This window comes from Eubalaena glacialis, chromosome 5 (assembly GCF_028564815.1).
Source record: "Eubalaena glacialis isolate mEubGla1 chromosome 5, mEubGla1.1.hap2.+ XY, whole genome shotgun sequence".
In the NCBI taxonomy this organism is placed as follows: Eukaryota; Metazoa; Chordata; class Mammalia; order Artiodactyla; family Balaenidae; genus Eubalaena; species Eubalaena glacialis.
Genome location: NC_083720.1, coordinates 3,234,688 through 3,259,794, shown reverse-complemented (window position 1 = coordinate 3,259,794; position 25,107 = coordinate 3,234,688). Strand labels below are relative to the sequence as shown.

General features: G+C 54.3%; 1 protein-coding gene across 3 annotated transcripts; it reads left to right on the top strand.

Moving 5' to 3' along the window:
* Nucleotides 1-979: 979 nt before the first annotated feature.
* On the top strand, nucleotides 980-25,107 carry TRMT44 (tRNA methyltransferase 44 homolog). 3 transcript variants are annotated; one of them, XR_009701069.1, is made up of 12 exons: nucleotides 980-1,635; nucleotides 3,323-3,437; nucleotides 6,401-6,620; nucleotides 8,585-8,653; nucleotides 9,448-9,555; nucleotides 10,798-10,869; nucleotides 14,300-14,406; nucleotides 15,707-15,890; nucleotides 17,776-18,169; nucleotides 19,976-20,092; nucleotides 23,317-23,453; nucleotides 24,393-24,439. XR_009701069.1 is itself a non-coding variant. In XM_061191910.1 (11 exons), exons 1-11 carry the CDS (start codon nucleotides 999-1,001, stop codon nucleotides 24,620-24,622), a joined length of 2,253 nt encoding a protein of 750 aa, XP_061047893.1. In that variant the 5' UTR covers nucleotides 980-998; the 3' UTR covers nucleotides 24,623-25,107. The 3 variants fall into 3 exon arrangements, 2 of the variants coding, with proteins under 2 accessions (XP_061047893.1, XP_061047894.1); XM_061191910.1 differs by lacking the exon at nucleotides 23,317-23,453 and having other exon boundaries at nucleotides 24,393-25,107; XM_061191911.1 differs by lacking the exon at nucleotides 23,317-23,453 and having other exon boundaries at nucleotides 1,549-1,635; nucleotides 6,430-6,620; nucleotides 24,393-25,107.

The window sequence follows — 25,107 nt, the reverse complement described above, 5'->3', positions numbered from 1 at the left end:
CTGAGTTAGTTTTCACTCCTTGATTCTGACAGAGACCCTTTAGGGAAAATCCCAACTGCGGGACTATAATATACAAAAAGAATGAAGAATCTTTGAGGTTTTCAGGATATCACTAGATTCTGCAGACTGTGCAGGTGATGTTGGCCTAAACCCACAGTACCCGCCCTTCTCTGCTCCTCCTGGGAACATGCAGGTGACAGCTGACGTTCACCTGTCCTAATAAACACCCCAGGGCAGCAGTCAGACGCAGGAACGCACCAGCTGCAACTCTCCCACACGAGAAAGCCAGAGTAAACACGGAGACGCGTGAGCTTTCATAAGAGGACAACCCTGAACATTCTCAAACGTAGGCTCCATGACTTTGATCGGTAACAATACGGAGGCAATCGGACGTCGGATGCAGGATTGACCTTTATGATTCCATAAATACACCACCTCCAGAATTCTCCAAAACTCAGCTCTGGTCATGTTACTATCCGGCACCGACACCCTTGGATGTTTCCCCAGAGAATAAAGCAAAGGTTAAATTCCTCAGCCCCCAGAGTGAAGTAAGTCAGAAAGAGAAAAACAAATATCGTATATTAATGCATATACGTGGAACCTAGAAAAATGGTACAGATGAACCGGTTTGCAGGGCAGAAATTGAGACACATGTAGAGAACAAAGGTATGGACACCAAGGGGGTAAAGTGGCAGGGCGTGGGGCTGGTGGTGTGATGAATTGGGAGATTGGGATTGACATGTATACACTAATATGTATAAAACGGATAACTAATAAGAACCTGCTGTATAAAAAAAAATAAAATTAAAAAAAAAAAATTCCTCAGCCTCGAACTCCCCAGTCGAATGATGCCAATGAATCCAAAGCAGGAAAGGCAGGGGGTCCATCTTCTTCCCTTTCACTTCCGGCCGCAGCGTCCCGCCCCCATGACGCAAACACGCCGCGCCGTAACGTGCGTCATCCCGGCGCGCCGCCGAGGCTCTCGGCGGAGACAGAACATGGCGGAGCTGGGAAGGGTTGCCGTGCGCGACCCGGATTCGCTGCTCCCTGGGGGCTTCTGGACGGCGATGGCCGTGTGGGTGGAGAGGCCGCAGGTGGCCAACAAGCGGCTGTGTGGCGTTCGCCTAGAGGCCCGGCGGAGCGTCTTCTTGCCCCGGGCCGAGCATGCCGGCCCCCTGCCGAGCTCAGGCCCCGAGCGGGAGGAGCAGGCCCCGGCAGGATGCGGGCTCAAGGAGGGGCCGGGACACGGCCAGCGTTTCCCCGAGGGGGGGCCGGGCCCTCGGCCGAGCGCAGGCCCCGAGCAAGGCCCCCAGGAGTCCCAGGGCCGGCGCCAGCAAGGGGAGGACCAGCGGGAAGCAGCCAAAGCGCCTCTGCTCTCTGGGGCCCCTGGGCAGCCCGGCAAGGCTGGAGCCGGAGAGGGCGACTTCCCCGCCTCGGACCTGGATTCTCTCTGGGACGATTTCTCCCGAAGCCTCGCCAGCGGCAATCGAGAGATGCTAGCCTTCTTCACCCGCTCCTGGGCGGAATCGCAGCTAGAGGCTCAGCACGAGCTCGACGTGATTCTCAGAACCGTCATCCCGAAAACGAAAACGCATGGCCCGCTCAGTGCTCCGAGGAGAGAAATTGTCCTGCAAGGTAAGAGTATTTCTGATAGTGGCAGGTGCCAAAGATACATAGGGCCGGACACTAGTGAAAGTGGCAAGGATAGGTTTTAATTGGTAATGCACACTATCACAGTAGGGAGAAGAGTCCAGCGTGAACTGAACTCCACTGCGATTTGTGCAGAGGTGACTGGGCTTTTTACAGGGAGAGTGAAGGAAGAGGATGGGGCGGTAGAGTCAGGGAGGTGAAAAATTAACCAGAAGCAGGAAAGGTGGGGGATCGGCCCCTGTGACACCCATCTGGGTTTGCTAACTGGTGCCTGTGGATGTTAGGTCCTCCCCTCCCACAGAGGCGGTCACAGGGGCTCTTGTTCAGGTGTGTGCTGGAACCGTCTATTCTCTCAACCTTGAGTTTTTTCAGGTGGGCACTTTAAGGGGGCCTAGGGTCATGCTAGGGGTGTGGCCTTGGGCTGTCGGGAACTGTGACAGTGTTTGTTCAGGTCGTCATAGGCCAAGGTTGAACCCTAATTGACACAGGCCTCAGAGGAGCCTGCCTAGAGTTTGGTCCCGAGGAGAATCTTTCACAGAGGCTGCAGTTAGATTAAAAACCAGCCAGTAAGTGAAATGGCACTAAAGGCACCTAGTCTGCCAGTTTCCTTGCCATGCCCTAGAGAGGTTGTAGATTTTTCATTGTTTTTGGAGGGGGCACGTAGAAATGTGAATCCTTAGTACAGAGGATGGGGTTGTGGATTGGGGTGGTGTCTGGAAGGCTTGGGGAAGACGGTGAAGGAGCGCTGGACCATGAGTGGTAAAGAGGAATTTACTAGGTAAAGGGATAAGGGAAAAGGCCAGCGCCTGGGGCAGCTCGTAGAGGCCTGCCTCCATCTCAGAGCCGCACCCGTGCCGGATTTGTCTCGTGCTCAGAGCCTCATTGGCTTCCCCTGCTGCTGCATCTTTTCTGCCTCTAGCTGGAGACGGTTCTCAGCTTTTCAGGGCTCACGTGGCTAGATTGAGCCCACCTGCGTAATCCAGGATACCCTCTTTCTCTTCCAAGGTCCGTAACCCTCGTCACATCTGTAGAGTCCCTTTTTGCCATGAAACAACTCCGTGTGGTCACAGGTTCTGGGTGTCAGGGTGTGGGTGTCTCTGGAGGTTGTTCTGTCCACCACAAGCAGCGATGCTGAATTACTGGTGGGTGCGTACCCCCTCCCCGCCCCCCAGTGCTGTGGGCCTCTGTGCCCCTGTAAGACTCTTCGCAGGTGTCCCCTCCTCCAGGAGGCCCTCTCTGACCCTGCTGCCCAGACTAGTTTAGGAGCCCTTCCAGCTTTGATCACCTTTTACACTTCACCTCTCCTGGCCTGAGGGGATGAGCGCATCAGTGCCCACGAGGCCTTCAAACGTGGATGTCTGCGTTCTCACATGGGCTTCACAGAAGAGCGGGGCCGGCTAAGCCTGTCCTCTTCCCGTTGGTGAGCATCGCTCCTCCACAGGGGGCGCCCTTTCAGGACTACGCTCAGCTCTTTGAACATGGCTGCTCCGTGTGGCGCGGTGCAGGCTCGGGGATGCGGCCGTGGCCAGGACATTCGCTGATGTAAATCGAGTGGGGAAAAGCCCTGGGGGGTGAAGGCACGGTGGATTCAGTACTGTTTTTTTAAGACCACATTTGATGAGACTCTGAACTAAGCAGTTTTAATTGATCATCCCTATCTTTTTTTCCCCAGATGTCCTCAATGGAACTGTAATTTTTTTACCTTTGGAAGAAGACAATGAAGGGAATTTAAAGGTCAAGACGAGCAATGTGTATCAAATTCAGCTCAGTCATAGCGAAGGAGAATGGTGAGAACTGGAAAACTTATTCCTTTCTCTCGATGATTGATGCTTTAAATCGATTATTTTTAAAAATTAATTAATTAATTAATTTTGGGGGGCTGCATCGGGTCTTGGTTGCTGTGCGTGGGCTTTCTCTAGTTGCATTGAGCGCGGGCTACTCTTTGTTGCGGTGCGCGGGCTTCTCACTGCGGTGTCTTCTCTTGTTGCGGAGCACGGGCTCTAGGCGCACGGGCTTCAGTAGTTGTGGCTCGAGGGCTTTAGAGCGCAGGCTCAGTAGTTGTGGCGCACGGGCTTAGTTGCTCTGCGGCATGTGGGATCTTCTGGACCAGGGCTCGATCCCGTGTCCCCTGCATTGGCAGGTGGATTCTTAACCACTGCGCCACCAGGGAAGCCCCAGTCAGGGATTTCCTTAGGCGGCTGTAAGATTCCCGTCACCAGGGAGCAGCAGGGACTCTCTCTCAGGTGGTTCAGGTTTGTGGGAATGTGCTTTCTAGTTGGCGTTTCCCTGACGCGTCCTTGTTCCTGTTGGCACCTGGGTGGTCATAGCCTGGCTGGAGGGCCCGTACGTTCCGTGTAGCCTTGATGGTTAGTAGCACCTGGTTCTAGCACCGAATTCAAATAAACACAATCCTTTCGTTATTTTGTTATTTCTTACACCTTGGTAATGGGTGGTAAGTGGAACCTTCTTTTTTATCGTCCACTGAGGCTCACGTGGTCTTAGACGTAGTGGGTATTCTGTGATGTTTATTATAAAAGCAGCAGTTTCCTCCGTTCCCTTAATTCCATGTGGTGTTTGGGCCTGTCTGGAAAGTGTGAAATTTGATTTACTTCCATTTGGTATTTTTTAAATGAAAAAGGCAGAGGAAGGTTAAATCACTCGCTATTCTTCTGCTCATGTTTTCCTGAGAGCCACATGGGTCTATTCTTTCAAGACAACCTTGGGGATGAGCTTTGCACATGGTTTCATAGAGAGCTGAGGGGGTACATTGGGAAGAGCTTGGTTTTGGAGTCACATAGACCTGGGTTTCCCCACCAGCATTGAGCTTGGGTACGTTGCCTCTGTGGCCCTCAGTCTTCTCATCTCTGAAACGGGTTTAATCATTTTTAAGCCCCCCAGGAGGGGGCTGGGCCGGGCTTCCCAGGGACCTGTTGCAGGCTTACACGCTGGGTGGAATACTCAGGGTTTGCCGGGGTGAAGCCTCTTGCCAGTTGTTAAATGCTCCCTGAGGGGCCTTGCCCCAAGGCCCTTTCCTCTCCCCTGGAGAGTGAGGGCAGACCCCGTGGGAAAGCTGGTGTGCCCGTGTGGGTCACCCAGGGGGTGCCGATGCCAGAGCTGCGGGGTGCGCGCTGGAGGCTGCTGTCCCCTCGCCTGGTTGGGGAAGCCCGGCCCGAGTCCGGCTGCGGCAGGCGCTCAGTGTGGCTGATGCGGTGGAATCCCAGCCCCTGTTCTCCATGAGCTTCTGAGTGCCCGGGTGGCTACTCCCCATCTTTCCCGGCTGACATCTCCTGTTGTTGCCCTGCCGGGCAGCTGTCACCTGCATTGCGTTGGGAACTGGCCACACCGTGGGGCCAGATATGTGGCCTTCTCAGCAGAACACGAGTTAAACGGACGTTTGGTGGCTGCCGCCGTGGGATGCGGCACTCCTGGTCTGTGCTTGGCTTCAGCAGGACTTCGGTGTGCCCACCATGTGCTTGCGCTGGGCACCTGGGGGTCAGCAAGGCCCGGGAGAGACAGGTGAACGCGCTAATGCCAGGTGGTGCTGAGTGCCGGGCAGAGAAGTAAGAGGTGGCTCGGGCCTCTATTCCCGGTCCCTTCATTGGCAAGGGCAGCGCTGTGCCCATCGTACCAGGGTGGGCGGGGGAGGCCCCTGAGGCCTGAGCGGGTGAGGGGGTAGCCGTGAGGACCCTGGGGACACCTGGGAAAGAGCGTGGGGCCCAGGAAGAGCAGAGGAAAGGCCCGAGGCCATCAGCCCCAGCAGGATAGCTTCCGAAGGGAAGGGACGGGAAAGGTGAGCATCTTGGGGCGTGTCTCTCAGTGGACACTCGGCACCTGTTACTTACGGGAGTGAGCTGTGTCCCTTTGATGCGTCTGGTGGCAAAAGCCTGACAGTCCTAACTCTCAGCAGACGGGTGACCCCTTGCCCTTGCCCCCGCCCCGCGCCTGCCTCCAGCCCCGCCCCTGCCTCCAGCTCCGCCCCCTCACCCAGCCGCCTGTGCTTCTGCTCCTTCGTAGGGGCCCCCATTGAACGCCACCTCCTTCTCTGTGCGCCAGCGAACTTGATGCTTCTCCCCTTTATCGCACTGCCTGGGTCGCAGCCTCGGTGGATGTGTTGTTGTGACCTTGGCCCGCGGGTTGCGCGTTTACTCAGCGCCCAGACAGCGAGCGCCCGCCGTGATCAGGCACTGCTGGGGCTGGGGTCGAGCAGCGAACAGAACAGACAGGGCTGCGGCCTCTGCGCTCTGGTGGCAGAGGACACACGGTGACCTAGAAGGCCTGTGGGCCACAGGGACTGTGTATGTGTCCTCAGCTTGGTGACCGAGCACTCAGCTTTCTGGATGGGAGATACTCAGTGGACCAGCGTTCTACATCTGGGTAGCACATGTGAAACGTATAAACCTAGAGAAGTTAAAGAAATCCATAGACGCTTTAGAATCTAGCTAATCAGTGCATGAAGTGGGAGGTGAGAGGAACTTCGTCGTTTGCCATCCTTCTGATGGGCTTCGTAAGATGTGTAAATGCATTTTTAACAACGTTTGCAAGAGAGGAGGAGTTCTTTCTGCTTTTTAAATGTGTTTTTCTCTGTAGGATGAAAATTCTATAACTAGTTCCAGATTGTCTTGTGTTTGGGGTACAATATTTTGTCATCGTAGCTGTCTTAATTTCTCTGTTCTTTTGGCAAAGAAATGTGTAGTTTAAAAGTAAGAATTGAAACCAGCTCTGCTTATTCATATTTCTCTTATTTTCAAAGGTTCATATCTGTTTTAATTTTCTGTCCAGAAAGATGGCATTCAGATGGCATTGTGTATCCCAAACCCACCTGGCTTGGAGAGGAGTTGCTGGCCAAATTGGCCAGGTGGTGTGTGGAGAGCAGGCAGAGTGGGTTCAAAAGCACCCTGTCCCTCATTTCCATCATGAAGTACAGCAAGGCTTACCAGGCGCTTAAAGAGAAGTATAAAGACATGGTCAAGGTAATTCTGGGGAAAGACGTCTGTGACCTCCCCCACCCCCATTTAAACGAGGTAATGTACCAAGCTACTGCAGGTAACGTTTCACCTGTGTGCTACAGATGCAGACATTAAGTCAAAACATACCCACCTAAGGTCCCACATTGCAGCCTGTACTTTGACATAGTTAGGGATGCAGACCATAAAAACATTGGCAGTTACGCTGTGGAAAAGGATTTGGTTTTTTTTGTTTTGTTTTGTTTTGGCACGTTACTATTTTTTTTCAAGAGAACAAAAGGAAAATAATTTAATTTAAAATAATTGAATATTTAAATACTAAATTACCATAATTCTTTAGTATAAACATAAAAGTATTTGAAGAAAATACATGAAAAATTAAAGTACAAAAGCATATACTTCCAAAAAGGAGACAAATTTTGTAAAATGTCCTTAACTTTAAAATGTAAAAAGAAGGTAACAACAAACATCTGTGTATTCACACCCAGCTTAAGAAATAAAGTATCACAAGCATATCTCCATTTATTGTGCTTTGCAAATATTGTATTTTTTACGAATTGAAGGTTTGTAACGGCCCTGCACGGAGTAGGTCTGTTGGCACCGTTTTCCAACAGCGTTTGCTCACTTCGTATCTCTGTGTCACATTTTGGTAATTTGCACAATATTTCAGACTTTTTCATTATTATTATATTTGTCATGGTGACCTGTGATCAGTGACCTTTGATGTTACTAGTATAACTCACTGAAGACTCAGATGATGGTTGGCATTTTTTAGCAATCAAGTATTTTATTTTTTGGCTGCGCCAGGCGGCTTACGGGATCTTAAGTCCCCAGCCAGGGGTTAAACCCACGCTCTCTGCTGTGAAAGTGCTGAGTCTTAACCACTGGACTGCCAGTGAATTCCCAGCAATAAAGTATTTTTTAATTAAAGTACGTCCGTTGTTTTATTAGACACAATGCTATTGCACACTTAATAGACTACTCTGTAGTGTAAACGGAACTTTTATATGCACTGGAAAGCCAAAAAATCTGTGTGACTCGCCTTACTGCAATATTTACTTCGTTGGGGTGTCTGGAACTGAACTCGCAGTATCTCCGAGGCGCCTGTGCTAACAGAGTTGAACTTGCTTTGTCCTCTTCCTGTTCGTATCTCCGTCCCTTCTCCTGGAAGTAACCGCAGTTCATCGTTGCCGTGTGTTTTTGTATCAGTCCCCTCCCGCTGTGTAGCAAAGCATTCCCCAGAGTCTCAGGCGTGAAACAGTAACCACCCGTTCCTACTGGAGCTGGCTGACCTCGGCTGGGTTCCCCTTCTCTCCCAGGTCCTGGCCTAGTGGTCCTTCATTATCGTACTGTTTAGTACCTTTAAGAAGGGACTTCTTTATTCTTCCAGCTTTTAAAATTGTCCTTGGTGAGATGGTTCGTCCAAACTGTCTAATCCACTAGACTGGAAACAGAAATCTGAACGTTTAACATTGGCCATTGGTTTTTTTCTCATCTCCCAAACTCCCGTTCTGCACGTTACTGATTTTAATAATGAGGCCTCACACTTGCATAGCCAGTATTTTCTAGTTTCATAGTACCTGATGGTCATCCTGCATGGTAATTAAGTCAAAGTCTTTATCGCTGCGTTACAGATAGGGAGACGGGGACAAAACAGCTGAGTGACACTCCTGACAAGTGACAGCAACTCACTGACAGACCAGAGGGTGGAGCACTGACCTCCTGACCCCTGCGCCTTTGCTTCCTCGACCCCCCCCCCGCCCCTCATTTCCTTGTTTGTCATACTTGTCTAGATAAGTGATGAGGGTAGTATAGCTCAGCGTTTCCCTCTGATGCCCAGCGGCCCCACCTAAATGTCTTACAGACAATGTCTTTATTCCACAGTCTTGCTTCAGACTCCATTGATCTCAGTGTGTCCTGTTACACACAGATGCGGTGAAAATTTACATATGCCCTTGAAAATGTTGTAGGTGTGGCCTGAAGTAACTGACCCTGAGAAGTTCGTGTATGAAGACGTGGCCCTTGCTGCCTACTTGCTGGTAAGACTGTTTGTGGGCTGAGTTCTGGTGGACGGGCGGGAGGCTGCTGCGGGTAGCTCAGAGCTTTTATAGTTCTGTTTGCCCAGGTTGGTTACACAAGTGATTTTGTTTTTAAACTTTGCATGGTGCTTTTGCATGAATGTAGAACAAGTCTGAATTGTGAAATGTAACCTCAGGAATTGAACTGAAGCAGTGCTTTCCTAATTAGTAGTCAGCGTGGAACACGGAGATGCTGGCTGCGTTTGGGAGCTGCCGTCGGGGCCCATCTGAGAAGCACCTGCCTACCAGTCCTCACATTCGGTGTTTCTAGTTCTAGACCTTCTCGGCTGCCTTGCTGACCACCTGGATCTGGGCAAGCCTTTAACTTCATAGTCTTGATTTTCTCATCTATGAGATGTTTAGAGGAGATACCTTCCAATTTCCTTTCAGTCGTAATTCTCTTAGTCTTCGAAATAACATTGCTTCTCAAAGTATACAAAACTTGAAGAATTGAGAGAACGCCTGAAGGAACTAACAGTAATCTGTACAGCCCTTGCCCAGAGATGACCACGTGAACGTGGACTCTGGATGGAAGAAGAAGGCCTCGATGCCCGCGCAGCATCCGGCCAGGGCCGTGGGCGAATCCCGCCTTCCTCTGCTCACCCAGGCATCACCTGCGCGGAGGCCCAGGGCCTCAGAGGAGGCCGCTCCTCCTGTGTGGGGGAGGATCTGTCGTTCCACGTGGGGTTGTGTCTGAATTACTCTGGGGTAGAGTGAATCACAAACTGACTTTGGTTTTTTTTCTGTTTACTTAGATTCTATGGGAAGAAGAGAGAGCTGAGCGGGGAGAGCCAGCCAGGCAGTCCTTTGTCGACCTCGGCTGTGGGAACGGCCTCCTGGTCCACATCCTGAGCAGTGAGGGGGTAAAGCATGCTCGGGGCCGTTTCTCGTACCTTTGCTAGAGCGTCTTCAAGCCCAGCGCGAGGTCTTTCTCTGCTGGTCCGGTCTGGACTCAGAGGCAGCCTGGCTGTCGGCGTAGTGGCCGGTTGTGAACTGTGGAGCAGGCAGCTTGTAAACAGGACCAGAGACAGTGGTCTCGTTAGACTGGAAGAGGGCTCTCAGACACTCGGCCTGTGGAACCACACACTTTCAACAGCTCTGATGTTTTTGTTGTCAGTATTTTCTTTGGAAAACCCACCATTTCAAGGCACAGGGAGGGGAATATAAAGGATAAGGTGGGTTCTGCCCTAGAGAAGTTTAGATTCTAGCTCAGAGGACAGTCAGGCACCCATATATTGTATTGCTACACATACATATGTAAAACTGTGATAGTCAGTCTTGCACCCATTTTCTGGATTGTGAAGCAGAGGCATTGAGAGCTGAGAACAGCCCCGGCCCTGGGAGCAGTTCAGGACTCGCAAGCGTCAGCTTTTCCCCGGCGTCTCACAGCGTGCGGCGAGGCCAGTGACCTGGGTGCAGCAGTGCCGTCACCTGGCCCAGTGAGCTTCGTGCTCGAGAGTGACAGTGGGGATTGAAGCCCAATGGTGGTGACCCGAAGGCTGGTTTTCTTGTGACCATAGCGTCCTGCCTTATGGACAGACACATTTGTCCTCACCTGTGGGACTTTGGAATGGGGCTGTTAGATGGGGCTTTCTGAGGTGCTTTGTAAAAGAGTGAGGCTGTAGTTGTGACCCCTGTGAACAGGTTGTCTGTGGGGTGTTAGCGCATCTAGTGGTGACTAGGAGCCAGTGGGTGGAGACACGGGGGTGGGGCCCCGGGAGAGCTGCGTGTGGTCAGGGTGCGCTGGGTGAGAATGACCCTGAGGACGAGGCTCGTCTGGGGGCTGGAAGAGAAGGTGAGCCCGAGAGCTGAACTTGACCAGCTCAGAGGAGCCGGTGCCCTTTCCGGGCAGGCGTATTTCCCGGGGCTGCGTGTGGCCATGGAGGTATTCCCACGCCTTGGCTCTGTTCCCCCTTCACGAAGCCTCGGCAGCACAGGTTCCGTCTGTGCCCTGCGGGACGCGAGTGTCTGTTCTCAGCAGCCGAGGAGCTGAGGGTCTCCTGCACTTCACGCAGGGGGTGATACCTGCAGAGTTTGATTTGTTCTTGCTAATTTATTATGGTGTACTGACCTTAACCTTTGATTCCTGAAATTCCTCGTTTCAGCATCCAGGCAGAGGGATTGATGTCCGAAGACGAAAAGTTTGGGACATGTACGGACCAGAGACGCACTTAGAGGTACTGGCTCTGTCCCTTCCCTTGACCTCAGCGCGGTTGTTTTAAGGGGTGTCTCTGTGTATGGGCCAGTCAGAGATGCTCATAACCACAGCAGTCCACATTCGTCTCAGTGCTCTGAGACTGTAAAAGCGGATGAAGCTTTAGACCTCCACAGCCTTCCGGTTAAACCGAAGGAGGGATGCCGGAGCCGGAGGCGTGTCTCCTTCCCCGGGTCTGCCGCAGGCCCTTTGCATCTCCTGTGGGTGCCCGAGGGGGCTCTCGGCCGCCTTGGGGGCAGGGGCGGAGGACGACCCCTCCTCTGCATCTCCTCTGGTGCCTGGGACAGGCCGCACGTTCAGACCTCCACTAGGCAGTGGGTGCCCGCCCTGCCAGGACCGGGCCGGGGTGGGCACCATGGGCGGTCCCGCTCTGTGAGCAGCGTGGCCAAGAGTGGCCTCCAGCAAGACGGCGAGCTGGCGAGGAGTCGGGGGAGGGGAGCGCAGTGGAGGGGCCGGACCGGGCCGCACACGTGCAGCCGTCCAGTGGAGACGGACAGCACGCCTGGCCTCAGTCGTGACCGTGGGGCTACAGGGAGCCCCGTCCGCCCCGCCGTGGTCCAGGGCAGCTCCGAGCCATCAGAGAGCAGGGTCTCCTCCGCAGCACCCCACGGCAGGTCTGGGCTCTAGCATTTCCCGGCATTGGTCTCTAAGAGCCCAGGCCTCCAAGCCGGCAGGGGAGCGTGGTGGTGGGGCTGCACCCTTGGCTCCGGGGCGCCGTGGGGCCTCTGCTGTCCAGCTGCCCACATCGCCTCTAGACCCCGTCCCCGAGCGAAGACGCGCGGGGGTGACCGGGACGCCACGTCTCATCCGCCTGAGGGCAGGATGCTGACCGGAGAAATGAAAAGGGCATTTGCTTTTCATTGTGGGGAATGTCAGGAATATACCAAAGTGGAGAGAAGTGCGTGCCAAACCCCAGAAACTCATTGGCCCGCCTCAGCGATTCTTTTGTCTCATTCCTCCCCCTCCCCAACCACAGCATCAGCCCAGCCGTGGTTTCGAAGCAGATCTCGGGTATATCATTTCATCTATGAAAAGAAAACGGAAGTTTCAAGACTTATTTGGATATTTTCTCTTTGCCTTTCTATTAAAGTCGAGAATATTATTGCAAAATATAAAAAGATTGGAGGAAGGGAGGTTTGTTGCAGCTGCCCGACAGCTTTTTATTTGCTCAGTTTCTCATTATATTTTTATACTTTGCTTTATGCTACAAGGGTTTACATTTGCTTGTATGTTCATACATTACAATAAATTAGAACATTTTAAAAAAATCTCAGGTTTGAGGAATGGTGGTAAACCAGATGAAGGACTAGGGGAGGCTCTGCAGCTACATGTACAGACCACGTGTCCTTACGCAGGTAATAAAATTGGGCTCTGAATTTCGATGAGGCTGATGATCAAAGCTAAGGGAATAACGTGGTTGATTCCAAAATCCCCTGTGTCCCAGGTGAAAAAGCAAAATAATTTCTTTGGGTAAAAAGTTCACACAGCAGTTGAATAGGCTCTGTTTAAATCATGACCCCAAGGAAGAGCTGGCTGGCACAATGTGCCCCTTGGAGAACAGGTAGAAGATTCTAGTTCTTTATTCGAGGTTCCCTGTGGAGTGGGGGAAACCCCACCCCATCACTCAGTCAAGGCCTGCTAGTAGGAGTGCTGTGTCTCACCTCTTGTGGATTTTTTTCTCGTTACACCTGGACCTCTGGTTGTGGAGCTGGAAGAGTCCCGCGTGTTCCGGTGTTAAACGTGAGGGTGGAGGCTGGCCACGCTTCGAGGACACCTCTGCTCTAGAAGAACGTGGCCAGGAGCGAGCCTGCCTTTGTTGGCAAGGGCTTGGGGCTGTGTGTTTCCTAGTAAATGGCTGATTTCCACGAATAGGCACAGTCTGGGCATTCGAAGGCCAAGCATGGGGTACAACTTTCCTTTATTTCAAAAACCTCATTTGATTGTAAGCAAGAGACAGTTAAGAAAAACACATGCTTTTGATAACAGCATTGTGATGAGCACAAAGTGTCCTAATTTTGTTTGTGAAGCTCTGTAGGAAATAGGAATATTGCAATTTGCCATATTCAAAATCCCAAAACTTTTTCTAAGACAGGTAGAGCTTTGTTGTCTAGCATGTTGTTGGAAAGAAAACTGTAAATGTGATTATGATAATTACTAAGTGTAATTTGTTTTTGTAAATATAGACCATTTAAAGAGGCAGGCAAATTTAAATGTAGAATGGGTGGGAAGAAAGAATAAATAGTACCAAAAGTTTGTTTTGCCTACTTTTGAATGACGCATAGACCATTTTCAGTATTTCACTGAAATACTGTTTTCAGCATTTTAACATATGTGAAAATAGCACATGTGCTTATTCAAGAACCAAAAAGATGAATTTAAATTCAATTTTTATATCCATCAGCTTTGCAAAACACTCCCGTGGTCTTGAAAGGTGAGTGTTAACATCACGTCTTCCCCATTTGTTCTGACTGGGAACTAACACGTCTGCTTACTTGCCTTGGGGGTTCATTCTTCAATTCTAAAATCAGAGGATTTTGAGTGGTTATAAAGTCTCTTTTGTCTCTCTTTCCAGTTGTTTTTTTTTTTTAACCCTTTTTTTTACATTGAAGTATAGTTAATTTGCAGTGTTGTGTTCGTTTCGGCTGTAGTCTCCAGTTCTCACTGACAGCTTCACCACTGAGACTGTTGACTTTGATAATTAATGACGACCTGCTGATTAGCAGAGAGGATAAGGTGTTCACTTAAAGTTCTTAAATCCTCAAAGCAAGCTGTTCCCAGCTTAACTACAGAAACTATCACAGCGGTGAACATGCCTGTTCAGTGGGTAAAAACTTGCTGTCTGAGAGTTCACAAAAGATAACAGCGTAATAGCAAAGGCTGGTGCACACTTCTGTAAATTCTTCCTATATTTTCTCTTTTCACAGATGCGCTCATTCCATGGGTTGTGTAAGTGCATCAGGTTCTATGTCAAGTCAGCCTCAGACCTCCCAGCTTTGCGCTCACCCCTCTGCAGGCCGTTTCTTGCTCCTCCTCCTGCCAAAAGTAAAATGGTTCACATGTCCCCTGTCTCCTTTAGCTGCTCTTATATTTATGTGAAAAGGCTATTTTTAATATCAAAAGGAGATGAGCACCCGGAAGTGTTGGCTCATCCGGCGCGGCGATGATGCTAAAAGTTGTCAGTAGCCATGACCTCGGGCAGGCCGGGCCGGGCACACACTTCTTCACTCCTGGCCCAGCTTCTGCCTTTTGCAGGTGAAGACCTGCAGCCCGGAGGGGCTGAGACCGGGCCAGGAACAGCTGCGGTTCTGCAGGGGTGGCTGCGTTTGTTGTTGCCCTCTGTGCTCTGATTTTATTTACTAGACGTTTAGTCTTGTTCTGTGTCTTTCTTTTAGGAAAGTGCAATCACACCAAATGATAAGACCCTCTTCCCGGACGTCGATTGGTTAATCGGAAACCATTCTGATGAACTAACGCCATGGATACCTGTGATTGCGGCCAGGTGAGTAGGTGGAGGTGTTAGCACAGTGGTGTCCGGGGATGTTTTGTTGCCTAAACCTCGCTGTCCAGAACCGTAGCTGCTGGCTGCTTGTGGCTATCGCGTACTTGAAACGTGGCTGGTCCAGATTAATGAGATGATAATCTGTTGGATATATTGGGTTAAATTTAAAATAAATTCCACCTGTTTTATTTTGCTATTGAAGATACGGATACTAGAAAATAGAAAATTATGTATGTGGTTCACACGTCCACATTATATTTTCATTGTGATTACTTCCACAGTGTTTATATCCAGTGTTGAAAGATGTGCTTTTCCTAATAACAGGAGGGTTTGTCTTTCAGTGTAAAGACCCTCCGCTGAAATGTTTGTCTCTTCAATTTTGGGCTCTCTGCCTCAGTCAGACTTCTTTAAGATGCACGTTACCTTGCTGCCCTTTCGTATTTCATTGCCAAGTCTCTTTTATCCAAGGTTCTTTTGGACTATTCTGTTTATTTATTTTTTTAATGCCCTCCCCCCCCCCCTTTTCTTTTAGGTACAGTTGATTTACAATATTATATAGTTTCAGGCGTACAACGTAGTGATTAAATATTTTTTTGGTCGTACTCTATTTGTAGTTATCATAAAATATTTCCTGTGTTCCCTGTGCTGTACAACATATTCTTGTAGCTTATTTGTTATACATAGTAGCTTGTACCTCTTAATCCTCTCTCCCTGCCTCGCCCCTCCCCGCTTCCCTCTCCCCACTGGTGACCACTAATTCATTCTCTATATCTGTGAGTCTGTTTCTTTTTGGTTATTTTCATTCGTTTGTTTTATTTTTTAGATTCAGCATACAAGTGATAATGCACAGTATTTGTCTTTCTCTGTCTGACTTCATTTCACTAAGCATAATACCTTCCAGGGCCATTCTTTTGGACTTTTTTAGAATAATATAGGTCAAGGAGCAAATCATAATCTTTTTTGTGCTTACCTCTGAAATTTCCTATCCAACAGCTGAAACCTCCAAGTACTTCAGAAAGTTTTAGATTACAGTTGATGATCATAATTGCAATAGAAAAAAATATTTTTAATAAAAGTAATTAGATTCATATTTTATTGAAAAGGTACTACGCTACATTGTTTCTAGAAATTAAATTGGGGAAGGCTATAATGCTTCTTTTTATATAAAAAACAAAATTAGCCAGTAGCACATCGTTTGCATTTTGCCCTGACACACTATTGCCGTGTGGCTTTCTGGGGAATTTTCTTTATTGAATCTGTTTAAGACTTTGGGTTTCTGTGTCGCTGATTGTCTTTGCAGGTCTTCCTACAACTGCCGCTTCTTCGTCGTGCCCTGCTGCTTCTTTGACTTCGTTGGGAAATACCAGCGGAGGCAGAGCAAGAAGACCCAGTACCGAGGGTACCTGGATTTCATCACCGAGGTGGGGTCGACCTGTGGCTTCCACGTGGAGGAGGATTGTCTTAGGATTCCTTCCACCAAGAGGGTGCGTCCTGGTCACCTGGGCTGTCCTCGGCGGGCGACACGTGGTGTTTAGATGGAAAGCTTGGGGCCGTCCTTGTCACAGAACCGTAGACGACACTGGGATGGTTGCGGTGTGACTGTCTCAGAGGTGCCCTTGCTGATCCCAACATCCCCGTCACTGGCGGGTCCAGAGGCTTGTTCTGTGCCTGCAGTCCCCTGCTTTGCAGGCGTTCTGGCACTTCCTTCTCCACCCCTGTGGCAGCTCTGCAGGAACCCTCAGCGGGTCTTCATCCCTTTTCCAGAAACTGTGACTGCCCCTCGGGGACCCTCCCAGAGTGGGTGTCAGCTTGGCTTCTCTACAGGTTTCTGGCCGTAGTGCTGCCTGGGGCTGAATGCTCTAACTTCTGACTTAGGGTCCCAAATTACTGGCTGAAATTGCTTCAGAAGTTCAAAATGATTTCACATTTCCTCATTAAAAGACTCATTAATTCAGATTTACTTGAAATGAATTTTTCCAGGTAGAAATTGACCCTTGCACTGCCTGTGACCCTGCCAGGTGGTCGGGGCCAACCTGCTCACCACGCAGGGGGCTTGAACTTCTGAGAGAGTCAGGGGAACCGTTGACATCGGTTTTATTAATCTCTGGTAACTTTCTTTCATGAGACTCTATGGCCGTCAGTGCTTTTTGTGAAAAACTAAACACAAAAACCTGTCATCCGATCTCAGCTTGATGGCTTGACAGTGGTGAAAAGGATCGAAGGTTTGAGCTTGACTCTGGGCTCTGCCACTTCCTAGCAGTGCATTCGGGGGCACAGTACAGACACTCCCTGCCCGTGTCCTCACTGCCAGCGAGGGGGAGCAGCTCGCCGGCCGGTGCTGGGCCCTCACTCGGGCTCGCCTGCCTGCGCTGGGCCCTCTGTCGGCTTCAGTTACGTCACTGCTGTCGCTGGTCAAGATCGTTTTGGAACGTCCTTTAGGGCTCACCTTCAGAGCTTTCATGTCATTCTATTAAATGTCCTCTCTTCTGGCAAGTCAGCCTTCTGAGGTTGGAATGGAATTCTGCTAGAGTCTGGGTCTCGTAGGTACAAGGAGCCTACAGTTTTGATGTTTGCATTTGCTATTCCGTTACTGGTTGCTGGAGACCATGGAGCATTGCTTAATCTCTCCGAACCTTAGTTTTCATATAACTGGGGGTCAGATGCAAGTGCGGGTGTCCACACACAGCAGCTGTTAATTGAGGACTGATTACGTGGCACGCCTTCTCATTCCACGCACACAGAAGTTGTCACCTGCCCAAGATCACACGTTCAGCAGGTGGCACAGCTGGAGAGCAGTGAGGGGTGGCTCTGATGCAACCAGATTCGCCTTCATCGGGTTCGGGCCCGGAGAGGACGTCCAGAGACGCTGTACCCACTGCAGCGTCGCCGGACGGGGCCTGGCTCTCCCCGGGGCTCCTGAGGGCAGCCTTCGTCTGGACGTGGGAACGGGGAAGGGGACGGTGTGAACTGGACGTCCCCGCCATGCCAAGTGCTCTGCTAGGTGCACACGTGCTCTCCTCGCTCTGGCAGCGCTGGCCCTTGAGAGCTCTGGAGGGTTACCGTCAGGGTCTGTGTGTGGGGCGGAAGAGGGGTGCAGTGGGGTGCGGCTGGTTGGCTCAGTAAAGGTGACCTTGGTCTGTCCGTGTCTGTTAGGCTGTGTGGAAGTCTGAGGAGTGAAGCTTCCTGTGGGCTTTTGCTGATAGTATATTAAGTCATTGATTGGTATGAGTTTTTAAAATAAGGGTTCCTTTCATGATGAGTGTCTAAGACATTCGTGGAATTTATTCTCCAGAACAAGAGAGTTCCCTGGAGAACGCTGAAATACGATTGGAACCTGCTAAAGTACTTCTGTGCTCTTTTCACGTGCAGGTGTGTCTCATTGGGAAATCCAGAACATACCCGCCCGCTGGAGAAGATTCTGTGGATGAGCGGAGAACCCGCTACATTAACAGCAGGCCGGGAGGCCCTGTGAGCCCACCTGGCCAGGTCCCTGCCCCTCCTCCACCCGGGGCTGCCGATGGCCCCGAGGGGCGTGGAGCCCTGGACGCCGGGGCCAGGCACACACCAGAGTCCCCCGCTGAAGGGCTCTGGCTGTCTGGATTTCACCCCAGAGAAAAAGCCGAGTGCGTGAGGAACTGTGCCGCCCTCCCTCGAGATTTTATCGACCGAGTGGTTTTGCAAGTGGCGAATTTGTTGTTGGGTGGAAAGCAGTTAAACATGAGAAGTTCTCAGAGCAGGAGTGCGAAGGCCTGGAATCGAGGAGGTAACGACCACCCTGGGTACTGGCTGGGTTTCAGGCAGTGACTCTGTTCTCTTCTTAGAACCAGCTTAAAACTGTGTGGTCATTTTTATTTTTATTTTTTTTATTTTTTAAATATTTATTTGGCCGCACTGGATCGTAGTTGCCCACCTGCGGGATCTTCCTTGCGGTGTGCGGGATCTTTTAGTTGCAGCAAGTGGGCTCTTAGTTGCGGCATGCGTGTGGATCTAGTTCCCTGACCAGGGATCAGACCTGGGCCCCCTGCACTGGGAGCGTGCAGTCTTAACCACTGGACCACCAGGGACGTGCCTGTGTGGTCATTTTTAATTAAATGTCAAGAGGAGTCTTCGTCATTTTTGTCAAGTCGTTAGGAGTGTGCAGATGGGCTGAGGGAAGGAGCTTGTTGGTGGGCTGCCGCCCGAGGGGGCTGTAGGGCTTCCTGTGCAGCCAGGCGCTCGCCCTCTGAGTTTTGGGGTCACTGGAGGAGATGGACGCTGCCCGCTGGCCCCGTGGGTGGGCTGGCCCAGGGAGGGGTGAGCAGTGGGTCCTTCTCCCCCCGCAGCGTGGATGGCGCTGTGCTGAGTCTCCTTCTTCATCCTCACGCCCCTCCCATCCCTTGTGTACGTGCGATGCGGCAGTGCCCGCGAGCTTGACCCCCTCCAGGGATCACCTGACCCTGGGAGCCTCTGGTTGGGAGAGCCTCTCTGGGGACCCGGTGGCGGCCATAGCCAGCGCCGCCCTGGTGGAGGGGGCTGACCATCCGCATAACTGCGGACAAGGCCCGGGAGCCTGGGGAGTTCTGTGGGTCGGCACCCCCTTCCTCGGTGCGCCCTGCAGAGGCGGGCCAAGGTGGAGAGGGAGGACGCTGCCTGGGGGCTCGGAGCGGGGCCTCGAAGGGCTCAGGCTCCTCAGACCTGCGGGCGGCTCTGGACACATGGACTCTGACCTGTGATTCCCAGGATGGCCCTGTCCTCTGCGGGGTCCTCTGGGAACGACTGCGCCTGGGGTGGGACGCCCTGATAGTGAGCAAAGGCGGGGTCTCTTCCTGGGCTCAGTTTGGGTGGGTAGCGGTGGCTCCGATGATGATCGGGTCTCAGGCCTGCCCGCCCGTTGGAAACGTCGGGGAGCCGGGGTGCCGTCCTCCCCAGGTGGGTCTCCGAGGGCCGGGCTGGTCTGAGGTACTCCCACTGCCCCGCCCGGCGTGAGAAGCCTGCCCCGGCCGGGGCGGGGGGTACCCTCAGCCTCGCAGCTGCACGTTCCCCCCTTGGTCGCTGGAGTTAGTGACCCCTGCCCCAGCGTCAGGCTCAGGACCCCCAGTGTGTCTGAGCCCTGCACGACGTCAGTGAGCGGGTCTGTCCCCAGGACCTCACTCATCCCAGGCTGGGGTCTACCCTCTGCCAGGCATGGCCGAGGGGACGCCGGGTGGGAGGTGGCAGGGTCGGGACACGCACACATGGAAGGGTGAGAGGCGGCGGTGCGGGGCTGCACGTGGGAGCCCGCGTCATGGGGTTCTGGGCTGGGGGGCGGGGGTTTAATTTTCCCCTCAGACTTCCCGTCTCCTCTCGGAAGGGGTGTGAGGTGGCTGCGAGGTGGGCTTGGTGCAGGGAATTGCAGTCCCCACCCCGAGCAGCGGCCGGGCCACGCGGCAGGGCTGGCTTTCCGTGTCTGGGAGGCTCGGTTGTCCCTGGGGTCAGACACGAGCGCGCGGCCTGGCATCTCAGGTGCGATGGCTCTGCCTGCGGAGCTCCAGCCAGCTGTGGACTCAGTTTAACTAAAATTCTCGTGTGGGGGAAACCCTGTCTTCCACAGGGAGCCTGTCCTTGGCGGAAGTGGCTGGGGAGCTGGACAGAGACACGCTGCAGAGGCTGAAGCGGGAGTGCGGGGGCCTGCGGACGCTGCTGAGGAACAGCCCGCAGGTGTTCCAAGGTGAGCGCTTGGGCCGGGGCTCCCTCGGTTCTCGGCGCCTGAGGACGGGCTCCACGTTTCCCGAGGCAGCGAGAGGTTGCTCTCGTGCAGATTCTACCACCACCCCCTCCTTCCTTGCCCCCCGTTTTTTAATGAAATAAACCTTATTGGAGAGGAGTTTCAGAGCTAGAGGATAGATCCCCTCACGTGCATCTCAAGTCCCGACAGGACGTGGGTCGGACGTGGGTCGCACCTCTGCTTCCGTGATGCTGCCACCCTCTGGCCGGCACCCCCGGGCCCAGCCCCGCCCCATCCAGGACGCGCCCCCTCCTCCCACGGAGGGAAGAGCCGCTGGCAGGGCCTCCTGTCGCTGGGGAGCTTTTTCGGGTGGAGCTTCAGTACTTGCTTTGCTTTGGTCTCTGGCTGCCTGCAAACTGGAAGCATCCTGGGCTCCCATCCAGGCCCTGGGCCTAGAGGAGGGAGGCCTCCCTACCCCGGCCCGTGTGCCTGCACCCACCCCTCCCCCCCACACTGGCGCCCTGGGATCCAGGTGGGTGGAGGGAGAAGGGCCCGGGGCCTGCGTGCTCTTCCACGCAGGCTGCAGAGCTCTGCAGGGCGGGGCGCCGCCACTCCTGCCCTCCTGGAGTTTGCAGCCTGACAGGGAGGGGAAACGTCGCAGATGTTTACGTGGGCACCTGGGGTTCCAAGAAGTTCTGTTAAACTTCACCAACGTACACCGAGGAGATTCTGTGTACACATCAGCCGGAGGGTCCATCAGTTGTCGTGTTTGCTGCTTAAAGCTTTTTCCCCTTTGTCTTTGTGGAAGTATTTTAAGCACAGCCCAGCTGACGTGCTAGTCACCCCTAAGTACTTCTGTGCGTGGCTTTAAAAATAGTGGGCGTCTTCTTGCATCACCCTAATGTCGTAGGTGACATTCTCGCCCAGGGAGGCCTGGCCTCACCTCAGACAGGCATCAGGAAGGCTTCGCTTAGGAAATGACATCTGAGCTGGGACTTGGCGAAGTGAACAAGGAAAAGCACCTCAGGCAGAGGGAACAGCGTGTGCAAAGTGGCAGGGTGGGGGCTTGATGAACGAGGGGGAGGGGGAGGTAGCGCTGGCAGGCTGCAGCCCCCTGTGGCCGTGAGGAGGAGTTGGGCCTCTGTGACTGGCAGGTGCATGCTGACTCGCTGTGATGGTGGGGAGGGGCAGGCCCAAACGGACCGTGAGCTTGTGCAGGCGGGGCCGAGAGGTGGCCGGAGACCAGTGCGTCAGGCTCAGCACCTGCGTGGATGAAGGATGGGGTGTCCGACAAGGAGGACATGCCTGCCTGACCCCCGTCTGTCTGTGCTGGGGGCTGCACGCCCAGATGACGGCCTCCCTGTCCCCACCCATCCCCAGGACCCGGCGGGTGGGTGGGCACTCCAAGCAGTGGGTCCAGCCCCTTGGGACAGGTGCCTTGGGGGTCTGTGTGGGGAGGGGTGATGGGCCCTGCTGGGCTGGGGCCTTTGCAGAGGTGGGGAGGCCACTGTGGCAGCACGGAATAGAAGTCTGACCCGAGGGCGCTGGCCAGCACTGGGCCTGAAGGCCTTGTCCCGAGCCCCGGGATCTGGGCCGATCCCCCCCGCCGCACGTTTGTGCTCCTACCGCCAGGGTGGTCGCCGCGTGACGGGGGTTGTGGGTGGAGGGGCTGCGCACGGAGATGCGGAAGCACATCTGTCCACTCCTCGGCCTGTGGACCTCTTCAGGAGGTGAGCGCTGCCACCGTGTGGTCCCGCCTCCACGCGTGCACCTGAGAGCTCCGTGCGCACCGCCGTGTGTGCACCACCCCGAGGCATACACACCTGTACCACCCGCCCCGTGTGTGTGCCCCTGAGAGCTCGCGTGTTCACGCCCGCAGCACCTTCGGGGGGCCTGGTGGTTTGTCCTTCCAGAGCTAACGTTGGTTTTCATTTCCACTTGACCTCAGTCGGCTAAACGCTGCTGTTGCGGTGGCAGTGAGCCCCGCAGTGGAGCTGGCGGGTCCAGGGTTGGGGGGTGTGGAGGGCAGCCCACTGGTGGGCGGAGAGGCAGGGGGAGGGTGGGCCTTGCGGCTGGGAGTCGCCCCCCAGCTGGGCTGCACCGCGTGGAGCTTTGGCGACAACTCGCTGTGCCCAGGGGGCTGCTCTGCTTTCTGCTGTCCCCAGCATGTTGTTCAGTTTGGTTTCACGAAACAGCGTTCTTTTCTCCCCCGCCATAAATATGCATGTGTGTGATGGGTCTTCTGTGCGGTTTGCATCGAGGAGCACGTTTATTTTTGGAAACACTTCTGCGTAGGCGGCTTGGGGATTGAACTCCAGTGAACATTCTACACCCAGTCATGCAAAAAGTAAGCACCAAAGCTGGGTCTGACCTCTGTAGGAGATTTTTCTTTAAACTAGCATGGTTAGTTTTACACGAGTGAGGAGGTGAAAACAGTTTCGGGTGAGCACCTTGTGGGCCGGGCATGCGCCGGGCGGGCGCGGGAGGGCAGGCGCTGCCCTGGGCCGGGCGTGGAGCCCGCGCTCAGCCTTGAGGACACGGACGCAGCTCAGCAGCGGGGGGCCTGCCCAGCCTGGGGGCGGGGGCCTGTCAGCCGGCCTGGCCCCCCGGGACTCGCCGGCCCCTGCCCCCTGCAGGGCCACCCCTCGTCATCAGTGCCTGCTCCACAGGCCATACAAATCCTGCCTGGGTCCCCTTCCCCCGACCCTGCAGGGATTGCTCTAGAAACGTGGTGTGGCCGGTGGAGGGCCCGCTGCGAGCCAGCCCGCCCTGAGGGGAGGGGACGGGCCAGCCTCTGTGGAGGGTGAGGGTCTGCACTCGGCTTTGGCCCCAGCAAGCCCCTCGCCCTCTCGCCCGGCTTTCTCTTGAGCCCGTCCAGGCCGTCAGGGGCTCCTTCTCTTTCTGGGGCACCCACGGCAGGAGTCGGGGGGAGTCCCGCCTCCCAGGCTCCTTTGCACACGGCTGGGGGGCTCCGGCCGCCCTGCCCCGGCTGGGGCGTGTCGTTCCTGGCTGCGCTGGGGGGGGCTGCTGTGGGAGCGCCTGTGGAAGGCGGTGGCTGCCTGCCCAGCTGCCGGGCCAGGACAGCCGAGCTCTCTGCGTCTGCCTCGTTGGAAGCAGGGCTGGCCTGGCCCTTCCGAGGTGCTTCTCGGCCACCCCCCGAGGGTGAATCCCTGCCTTGTGTCCCTCGTGTGGAGAGGCACCTCTGCAGTTCCTTCCTCTGGTTTCAGGGGACAGTTTTCGATAAACATCAGTCTGCAGAGACAGTCTCGTTATTGCTGCAACACGAGCCAATTTGAAAGCGAAATTCAAGCTTGAACGCACACTTTCAAGTTTTCCTTGGAAGTTGGAGAGCCAGATTTGTTCAGTAAGCTTCCTTTATTTCTGCCGAGTCTTTCCGTCCTCAGGTGGCTGTATAGCTTCCAGGGAAAAGCAGGACGGGTTTGGTTGCTCTGGCCCCGTCTCACGTGGGGGTGTTGGCTTCTCGGGAGGAAATGGCCCAGCGGAAGCTCCCAGCGCAGCTTCAGCCGAGTTGGGGCGACTGGTTCAGGAGGCGTTTGGGCGGCCCTGGGCCCTCCCCCTGCACCGCCCTGGGGTCCTCCAGCGGCCCAGCTCTGCGGTCACCCTGTCCACACAGGTTCCCCCGCCGCATCTCAGGCCCCTGCTGCTCTGTGAAGGCCTCTCGCCCTACCCCTGCTGACAGGGCTGCCGTGCCCCTACCCCCTACTTCCCGTTTACGTTTGGGGGCTCTGCCTGTAACCCTGGTGGCCCCTGCAGCCTGCCCCTCGTCTCCACCTGCCTGGACAGGGCCTCTCCCCCGCTCACTCCGCTCCCTCCTTATGATGCGGACGCGTGTCCTCGAGGGCCAGTGCCGCCACGCAGACGTCCTGCCGCGTCGGGACCACGCTCGTGGTCGTCGTTAGCCTTGTTCCACGAGCTGGTGCCCACGAGTGGTCACGCCCGGGTCCTGTCACCACCAGGACCTCCTGCGCCGGCCCCTCGCCCTCCCCCTGGTGTGCGGCAGCTCCTGACGGCTCCCAGGCGCCACAACCCTGTCCTTGCTCCCCCCAGCCCCTCCCTCGTGCTCCCGTGTGTAGGGGGGACTGCAGCCCGCCGGCAGGTGGGGGGCTGGGGCCACCGCCCGGGATCCCAGCGCCTCTCCCCCTCCCGCCACCGAGCCTGCCGGGGGCTGTGTCTCCCGTGGCCGCACCCCGGCCCTGGACAGCTGTCCCCACAGAGCCCGGCGACCTGCCCAGCTCGCAGTTCACGCCTCGGCTGTGTCTTTTCTCCTTGTTCACACCCCCAGTTCTGAACGGGCGAGTTCGCATCCGCGACTGGAGGGAAGAGAGGCCTCGGAAGGAAAAGGAACCAGAAGCAAAACGGAGACTGTTTTCGGAAACCTTCAAAACCCGAATCTGTTGGTTTTTCGCTCATCACCCTGACGGTTGTGTTCTGCCTTCGGACCGCTGCCCGTTTGCCCACGGGCCTGGGGAGCTGCGGCCGGCCACCGCCAGGAAGAAAACGCAGCCTCTGTGAGCTGCTCTGCCTGCGTGGAGGCCTGGTGCGGGGACGCCGAGCATGAGGGAGACTCCCAGCTCCGCCGAGCCCTGCGCTTCTGACCTGGTGGCGTTCGAGGTCGTTTTCCTTCCTCCTTCCTCCAGGTTCTCACAGGGGACGTGATCACGCCCCACAGAAGCTAAAATCACTCACCCCTCCCCCCGCCCCGTCCGAGTGCTGGGTTTGTTTTAAACGTGGTCAGCATCTTTACATCAGGAAGAGAGAGTGACAGTCTCGTGGTGTCTCGTGGCTCAGGAGGTGCAGGAAGTGCTTGAACTGGCCCTTCTCAGCGTGTAGCAGGGTGGCCATCCCCGCCAACCACTAGCCGCTCCGGGGTTGGCCTCCTTCTCCTGCCCTAGATCTTCTCCCCACAGGTACCGTTAATTCTCATTCCGGGAAAACAAAAAAATCCCCAAATCCCGATGTGCTTCTATTTAAAATCACGTTTATAGTTTTACACAAAA

Excerpts from the sequence above, each read along its gene's own strand:
- TRMT44 (XM_061191910.1), top strand. The coding sequence starts at position 999 with ATGGCGGAGCTGGGAAGGGTTGCCGTGCGCGACCCGGATTCGCTGCTC. Across the intron at positions 8,654-9,447 it reads CCCTTGCTGCCTACTTGCTG|ATTCTATGGGAAGAAGAGAG; the intron begins GTAAGACTGTTT and ends CTGTTTACTTAG. Across the intron at positions 15,891-17,775 it reads GGATTCCTTCCACCAAGAGG|GTGTGTCTCATTGGGAAATC; the intron begins GTGCGTCCTGGT and ends TTTCACGTGCAG.